Source organism: Malus domestica, chromosome 01, assembly GCF_042453785.1.
Source record: "Malus domestica chromosome 01, GDT2T_hap1".
NCBI classification, from domain to species: Eukaryota; Viridiplantae; Streptophyta; class Magnoliopsida; order Rosales; family Rosaceae; genus Malus; species Malus domestica.
Genome location: NC_091661.1, coordinates 1,007,005 through 1,016,654, shown reverse-complemented (window position 1 = coordinate 1,016,654; position 9,650 = coordinate 1,007,005). Strand labels below are relative to the sequence as shown.

The following is a 9,650-nucleotide window of genomic DNA, read 5'->3' as shown; positions in this document are numbered from 1 at the left end:
GTTCGTTAGATGTTATCTATTACCCATATATAGGATATATACTTCTAAAACAATATGATTGTCAATGAGAAGATCTTCCAATATTTTCATGACTCCATAAGATGTAGTTGGAAAGAAAGACAAATCTTAAAACATGTTAAGATTTGGGGTTGTGTGCTAATAAGCAATATATGTTTGATAACAATCTTGTAGGATATCCTTAAATTAACTTTTGGATATCGCTTCTATAAACCAACTAACAAATGTTGTTTTGTTGGGTAGTTCATTGTAATCATACAATGTGATTTGCCTAAAAGCAAATAAACGAGAGATAGAACTCAAAGAATGGGTTCTTTGAGAGACAAGAAAGTAATCAACAAATATAAACAACCTAGTTCCTATACCACAAGCTCCAAGGTAGTCGAGAAGGATTTATAAACCGTCTCAGTTGAATGGTTTGAACTTTATGACTATGTCATAGAGTTGCACCTCTTAATTCGAAAGAAATAAGAATGAAAATCCTTATGACTACATTGAGTGCATATACGATATATACTCATGGGAATGGTAAAGTACCATTTGACCCGAAATAATGAAACCTTCATAAGCTAATTGGTAGCTTAAGGTGACTACAATCAAATAGAATGGTTGACTTTGAAGGAACCATTTTTGACGTAGTCTTAGTTTCAATTAATTCGAAGATTGCTAGCTACAACTAAATGGTGATTCAATGTTTGGACATAATATGGGTTTCCGAAACCATTATTAAGATAGTCTTGATAATATATGTCTAAAACTATGAATCACAAGAGATATAAGTTGTAGAGATCCATCCATCATGGATCTTAGCAAGCTAGTGGGAGCTATAAGCGTCTTATGAGAGAAAGGTCAAATCGTTTGATTTCTCATAAAGATGTAAATGAATCTTTTGTTTACTATTTTTACAAAAGATTAGTGGGAGTTAATCATATTCCTAAATTTGTATATATATATATATATATATATATATATATATGTGATATATATGAATATATGTATGATATATTAATTTTGGAAATGAAAAGAATATTTCTTCGTTAAAGTTATGACTTTAAACATTATATGAAGATAGAATGTATATGGGAGACATAGTCTATATACATGGGATGGAAATCTATATTGATAGATTTTAGGATATAATTTGATTATATAAATCCCTAATAATAGACAAAAGATGCTAGGAAGTTTCTCATATGATGATAAACTTTAATCAGAAGAACAACTCTAGTGAGACTAGGAGGTAGCTCTTCTCAAAGGGAACGTACCCTTTGACTCCCAAAGAAATAATGCGTAAATAGAATCCTTTATGCGTAAGCAGAAAGGTGATTTATGTATTTCATATTGTATGAAAAACATTGATATGGGTTGTACCTAGAAAGGTACAAGACGATATCAGTGTAAGCCCAGGATCAGAACCATGGCAACTGTCATGTAAGTCCTTAAGTATTTAAGAAATACTAAAGGATAAATTCCTCAAAGATTGAGGAAGAATTAGAGTAACGTAATGGAAGCGTAAATGTATTAAATTATGAATCTAATACATCATTGGATGTTTCTTCATTATGAATGAAGAGATAAACGGATATCTCTTTATTATGACTAAAGAGATATTTGGATGGAAACATTAAAATAATGACTTTAGTGTGTTCCATTATGAATGCAAAATATATTGCCATATAGAAGTTTACAACAATGTTGTTTGGATGGGAAAGTTCATTTATGAACTCTCTATTCGGTTCCAACCAGAAAGTGTATGACACAAATGGGGCGATAGCTCAAGCCAGGGAATCAAGGTCTCATCAAGATCCGAACTCAAATGAGAGACTGAACCACATGATTGAGAATCATGTATAATGGTGACGTCGTTATTCTCAAGGTTGCTTCTATGGATAACATATAGATATCCATTGCCTAGGCCTACTATTCAGCCATTTATGAAATGACTACAAAAGAGGTATCATCACTGATGACCAAGCTGATTGGCTCTAGTGCAAGTGGGGGATTGTTGGAAATGTGCCCTAAAACCAATCATGTGATGATACTTTACGGACATTTCACATGTTAAACTAATCTAGTTTAATATAAAGGGCAAAGATTATTGTTTGAGCCGTCTCATATAAATGTTATATGCTTAAACGATAAAGTCCAAGGAATATGTGATTGGAAGAATGTAATCTAATGAAGTTAGATTCATGAGACCATTCTTTCGTAGACACATCCTAAATGTTCCTGATCATAGGATTGCCAATTGGGCATTGACAGTCCGTCAAGATCGGTACGTGCTATGTCTTCTCTCAGGGAGAGTGACTAGTCTCGAGTCATTGGTGTGTGTGACATCAAGACAAGTACGTAGGTGCTCAGTAGAGAATGAGTTCACTGAACGTGATCAACGAAGAGTTCTCATACTCATGTCACATGAGAACTCATGTTTGGGATAATGCAAATTAGTCCTTTGACCTGAGGCATCACAGTTGTCTTGTGGTTAAGTCCTTGATCTTTGATTATGTCAAAGTCACCCCATCGGGGTGTCCACGGCATCGTTGGGGTTAAGCCACTTAGCCATGGAGGCAAGTGAATGCGCAACAAGGGATCTCTAACCTTCAAACTGTTTGAGGGAGAATACTCTATGATATGATTTAGAATCTCTGGCCAGAGTATGAATGAGATTTAGAAAAGTCGTTCTAAATCACATTCAAGGTAATCATATAAGCACACGAATCACATTGGATAGTAGACATGAATAAATAAACTATCAAACCAAACAATGTGGTCAAGAGTATTAGATTAGAGAAAGACCGTATTGCATTTGTAATCCCAAACTGAATAGGTTTTCTCTACCTCTTCTGATTAGCTTGGGTAACCATGATATGCTGCAAGGTGTCACTCATGGTTTGTGGAAGCCCTAAACATGTGTAATCACTAAAGGGAGAATTGAAAGTAAGTTTCAATTCACAATCGATTTGAAATGGTTTTAATCGCCCACTGCCTCGCTAAAAGGAACCTAATGGATCGCACACCATAAGAGGTGGAGATTGGAGATTAAACGGAGATGAGTAAGAATGATTAAATGGTTTAATCATTTATTTATGGCAATGATTAATTAATATGTTAATTAATCAAACGAATAAGTTCGTTAAAGACCTCGGGATAGGTTTTGGACCTTAAGGCCCAATGGGCTTCGAACGTCAAGCCCATTGACTTAAGTTGTATGACAACTTAATGAATAATGATTCACTAAGACCCAAAAGCCCAAACAACACCCCATGGCCGGCCATTTAGAGGAAGGGTAGTGAACTTGCTTTAATTACAAGTTTGCCACTCAAATGAATAAAGGTATAAATATGACTTTATAGCCTTTTATTCATTAGGGTTTCTTTTAGAGAAAATTGGTGAGAACTTGTCTCTCCATTTTCTCTCTAGGAGGCCGGCCCCTTGGGGGGTGCATCTTGCAATCCCACTACTCCAAGGTCACTCATTTCTTCTCCAATCTCTCCTTGGTGAAGAGACTTAGAGGTTCCCTACTTTGGGAACTTGGAGAAACCTATTCTTCCATCCAAAAATATAGATTTAAGATGCAAGGAATGAAGGCCCTCTCTTTGGGTGATTAGCCTTTGCTTATGCAAAGAGGAATCTACAAAGGTATAAATCTCAACTCACTTTGTTTTGAGTTGATTAATGGTTCACCAATCTACTAGGCTTTGAATTTCTTGGTTATAGTTTTGTTTTTAAGTGCATGCAAGCATGATTCCGCCTTTAATTGTTATTTGCATGCTTATTGATGTTGCTTAAATGAACTTGTTTTCACAAAATTTTCCTTCAAATCCTTTCAACCATTTTCATCCAAGAAATCCACGGAGCTAAGAAGCAAAGAATGAAGGCCCTCTCCTTGGGTGATTAGCCTTTGCTTATGCATAGAGGAATCAACAAAGGTATAAAATATCTCAATTCACTTTTTTCTTGAGTTGAGTCTTGGTTCACATAACTACTAGGCTTTGAATTTCATGGGTAATGTTTTGTTTTGAGTCATACAAGCATGATTCCGCCTTTAATTGTTAATCGCAAGCCATAGATGTTGCTCAAATGAACATGTTTTTCAAAAAATTTCCTTCACACGGATTGACCAAAAGAAAAAGAATTGTTTCCTAATTGGGCCATGGGATATAAACCTAAATAATTGGTCCAAAGAAGGAAACAACTCAAAATCTGATTGGGCTCAAAGTCGTAGGAACCAAGGTGATTGGTGACTAAGAAATAGTCAACCCAAAAATATAATTTCACCCATTTACAAATTTGTTTGCTTGTAACTTTTCCGTTAAGACTTCGATTTGGCCTTAATTCGTGTCAACGCACTCGTGACGTCGAGTACAACTTAATTATGACAACAAAAATAATAATTTAGAACTACATATGTACATCCACGTCACCAAGCCAATGAGGGCATATTCGTCACTTTACACACTCGAGGAGAAAAATATATAATAATTTAGGACGGGTCGTCTGAGTCTATCCCCTTAAGAAAATTTCGTCTTCAAAATTTCTACAGAACAACACATATCAATAATCATAAAACAGACATGGATACAAGTGTCGCATACGTTCCTCAGTTTCCTAGGTGGCTTCCTCGACCAAGTGGTTCCTCCATAATACTTTCACCATGCGCATAGTCATATTCCAAAGAACCTTATCTTTCCAATCCAAGATCATCACTAGTTCCTCATCGTAAGTTAAATTTGGGATAATCTCTAGTGGTTGAGGAGTGATCACATGCGATGGATCAGAGACATAGTGACAAAGCATAGACACATGGAAAACGTCATGTACTTTTGATAACTCTGGAGGTAGTTCAAGCCTGTAGGCAACTTCACCAATTCGCTCAGTGATCTAATACGGTCCAATATACTGAGGACTTAACTTACCTTTCTTACCAAATCGTACCATGCCTTTCCACGAAGATAACTTTAGAAATACCCAATCTCTAACTTTATATACTCGGTCAGTGGCATGTTTATCAGCGATACCCTTATGTCGATCCTGGCCGCTTTCAGGTTAGCTTTAATCGTTCGAATATTCTATGTGGTCTCATCCATAATCTCGGGGCCCACTAGCACTCTTTCACCCACTTCAGACCAACATAATGGAGTACGACATGATCTACCATAAAGCGCGTCAAAAGGTGACATGCCAATGCTAGAATGATAACTATTATTATAAGAAAACTTGATCAAAGCTAAACGCTTATGCCAAGAGTCTCCAAATTGCAAAACCGAGGATCTTAGCATATCTTTTAGCATCTGAATGGTTCTCTCAGATTGCCACCATCCGTCTGATGGTGATAAGCCATACTGTAAAGCAATCTTGAATCGAGAGCTTCCTGGAAAGCTACCCAAAATTTAGAGGTGAACCTGGGATCCCGATTAGAGATGATACTAACCAAAACACCATGGTACTTGACAATCTCCAAAATAAACCGTTCAGCTAACTGATTCAACGAATAATTTTCTTGAACGGGTATGAAATGTACTGATTTGGTGAGTCGATCCACTATCACCCAAATACCATCATAACCTTTCTGTGTACGAGGTAACTTGTACACGAAATCCATAGTAATATCTTCCCATTTCCACTATGGTACGGGAAGTGGTTGTAATAAGCCAAAAGTTTCTTCCTCTTTGCCTTGACTTGTTGACATACAGCACAATGACTCACATATTCAGCAATCTCTCTTTTCATACCAGGCCAATAGTAAAAAGTTCAACTAATGTGATACATCTTGGTACTTCCAGGATGCATCGCATATGATGAAACATGCGCCTCATCAAGAATATCTTTCTTTAATTCTTTGATATTAGGCATGTACATTCGGTTACCTTGCATCAGCATACCATCGAAATCCCTAATCTTGAGATCTTTCTTTTTCCTATATGAAACTGCCTGAATTAACTCCTAAGATTCTGCATCATTCATTTGAGCCTCGAGCATATGATCTATCAAGATTGGTCTGACTCGAAAACTTGCAAGTAGGGCTTCTTCCCGATCTTCCACTTCTAAATCAACTCTAATAGATCTTAATTCAGTGAGGAGAAGAATACGACATGCATGAAAAGCATTAATTCGGCCACATGATTTTCTGCTAAGTGCATTTGCCATTGTGTTCGCATGACCGGGATGATACTCAATCATGAAGTCGTAATCACTGAGTAATTATAACCACCTCTGTTGCCGAAGATTAAGATCTTTTCTATGTAAAAATTTATTTGAGGCTTTTATGATCCTTAAAAATCTTACACTTTTCCCCATAAAGATAATGCCTCCATATCTTCAGAGTAAAAATAATGGCTGCTAACTCAAGATCTTGAGTATGATAATTCATTTCGTGGGGTTTTAATTGTCGCAAGGCATAAGCAATCACTCTGCCATGCTGCATTAACACACAACCCAAGTCGTTCAAGGAAGCATCACTATAAATCTCGAAGTTCCCACTATCATATGGAAGTGCTAAAACAGGTGCATGAGTGAGGCAATACTTCAGTTGCTGAAAACTTTGCTTGCAATCATCATCCCACTCAAAGTTAACTCCCTTCCTAGTTAACCTCGTCAATGGTGGAGCTATAACTGAGAAATCTTTCACAAAATGTCGATAATAACCGGCTAAGCCCGGAAAACTCCGTACTTCCGTGACAGTATGAGGCTGTTCCCAATTCTCTACTGCAGTTACCTTCTAAGGGTCCACAAGAATACCCTAAGATGAAATCACATGTCCTAAGAACGACACTTGATTCAACCAAAATTGACATTTACTAAATTTAGCATACAGCTGATGCTCCCTCAACTTCTTCAGAACCAGAGTGAGATGTCTAGTATGCTCCGTCTTAGATTTAGAATATACCAAAATATCATCAATGAAGACTGTTTATACCATATTTAAGGCCTTGTATTTAGATCTCGTACAAATACTCGAGGGACTTAAATGTAATTATGTGATAAAGGAAGGGGCAAATATGTAATAAGTGAGGAGTCTTTATTCTATAAAAGAACCCCTCACCCTCACAATTAGGGGAGGCCATTTTTCTGGAGCCTTCTCACCCCTCTCACATCTCCTCTCATTACAGAGGTTCTCTCCCTCACCTCTCAGAGAAATATAATACAATTAGTGTGGACGTAGCCCAAACCTTGGGATCAACCACGATACATCTTGTGTTATTTACATTTCATGCAGATTCACGGTCGGATTTATGTTGTACCAAGACCTCCGGTTTTGTGCATCAACAAAGACAATAACAAACTTGTCGAGATACGGGCGAAATACCTAATTCATTAAATCTATAAAGGTAGCTGGAGCATTGTTTAACCTGAATGGCATTACAAGAAACTCATAATGACCATATCGAGTTTGAAATGTTGTCTTCAGAACGTCCTCACGCTTGATCTTCAACTGATAATACCTAGATCTCAAATCAATCTTTGAAAACACACAAGCACCCCGAAGCTGATAAAAAAGGTCATCAATGCGAGGTAACAGACAACGGTTTTTATTAGCCACTCGATTCAACTGTCGATAATCAATACATAACCTTAGAGTTCCGTCTTTCTTTCACACAAACAATACTGAATCTCCCTATGGCGAAGTACTAGGCTGAACAAAATCCTTATCCATAAGTTCTTGTAATTGGGTTTCTCTTAATTCAGCATGTGCCATTCGATAAGGGGTTAAAGAAATAGGATCAGTACCTAGAATTAAATCCATAATGAACTCCACCTCATGGTCTGGTGGTAGCCCAGGTAAATCATTAGGAAAAACATCAGGGAACTGTCTAACTACCTGAACATCCTCCACTCGAGTAGAAGTATCCTCGCTCAGCACCACACGAGCTAAGTAACCCTGACATCCTTTCCTCAACAGTCTCTTTGGTCTCACGGCCGAGATAACATCCTGTCTCAGTATGCAACGCTCACCAACAAAAGTGACCATAGGCAAGCCCGACCGATGGAAAGTGACAACCTTCTCATAACAATCCAATTTGGCACGATTGTAATGTAACCAATCCATGCTCAGAATAACATCAAAATCTACATTGTCCAGAGGAATAAGATTAGTTGGCATGATGACATCCTCAATAAAAACAGGACATCCCTGATACTCCCAGCTAACATAACATGTCACACCTCTAGGCATCGAAAACTCTAACTTGTAACCAAGGGGTGTGGGGTGAGGTTGAGTCTTTTGTGAAAATATATGAGAAATAATAGAAGATATAAGGGATTACGAATAAACAAAAACCAAATCAACAAAAGTACTAGATAAGATAAGGTGCAAGTGCGAGATTAAGTGTGAAATACACAATCAGAGCATAAATAGCCTAAGTGCAGTTAGGCAGGACAAGTACTAATTATACAACACCTAAAGGTGATCCTCCATTTATGATGTTCTATCAGAACCACCGTCGAAATCCCCGTGAGCCACCAAAGCACTTCTACCTAAAACCTGGAGGGGCGTAAAATAGAAAGTGTGAGTGGGCAAAAACAAAGCTTTTAAAAAATCATTTCATTTCTCAGAAGTTTTAACCCCTCGCCGTAAAACCTGTACAATTTCCTAGAAAAATATGTATATATAATAACAGAAATCATGCTCAAGATGAAAACCCATAGAAATATACCATGCCAAAGTATCTTAATGAAATGCCATAAGTAATCCAACTAAAATATATCAATACCAGATATCATATCAGCCGGATCCAACTAACGTTACTTGCACGGCTAAGTATAGCTCATAACCAATCTCAATCATATCAAATCCTGCACACGAGTCGGAACCACCTAAAGTGGTCTGTACGACAAGACTAAGTGTAAAATAAAGATGCTCTAGTGCTACGATCACGTGAAGGATGTGTGAATGATCATGGGTCACCTACGGGTCGGAACCACCTAAAGTGGTCTGTACGACAAGTATGTACAATAAGCTTTTGCATGGCATTTCAAAACGTATAATCATTCAAATTCATTTTCTGGGAAAAATCTCAAGTATATAGGTATATACGGAAAACTAAAAGCCCACTCACTGGTATGTCGAAGGGTCGTAGCCGTCGAGCCTCGATAGATGGCGCTCGTCCTCAAGATAGGTCTCACCAATATGCGAAATAGCTGAATAAACGTTATTTAAAGCACATATACGAAACTAGGAAATAATTTCTCATACATTGCTCAAATGAGGTATTTGAATATGCCACCATCACCTACTCAACCTCAGGAACACCCACATATTTTTAGAAAAAAATTCCAGGCACAGCCATGAAGGAAATTTTGTGAAAAACATGTTCATTTAAGCAACATCTATAGCATGCAATTAACAATTAAAAGGCGGAATCATGCCTGTATGCACTTAAAAATAAAACATTAACCATGAAATTCAAAGCCTAGTAGATTGGTGAACCAAGACTCAACTCAAATCAAAGTGAGTTGAGAAATTTATACCTTTGTAGATTCTTCTTTGCATAAGCAAAGGCTAATCACCCAAGGAGAGGGCCTTCATTCCTTGCTTCTTAGATCCATGGATTTGGATGGAAGAATAGGTTTCTCCAAGTTCCCAAAATTGAGAACCTCTAAGTCTCCACACCAAGGTAAGATGTGAAGAAGAT

The 9,650-nt window shown here is 37.3% G+C and overlaps 1 protein-coding gene across 1 annotated transcript; it reads right to left on the bottom strand.

Annotated features, from left to right (window-relative positions):
* Positions 1-7,633: 7,633 nt before the first annotated feature.
* LOC139196250 (uncharacterized) lies at positions 7,634-8,191 on the bottom strand. Its single transcript, XM_070821927.1, has one exon. The coding sequence runs from the start codon at positions 8,189-8,191 to the stop codon at positions 7,634-7,636; it is 558 nt and encodes a 185-aa protein (XP_070678028.1).
* Positions 8,192-9,650: the final 1,459 nt, after the last annotated feature.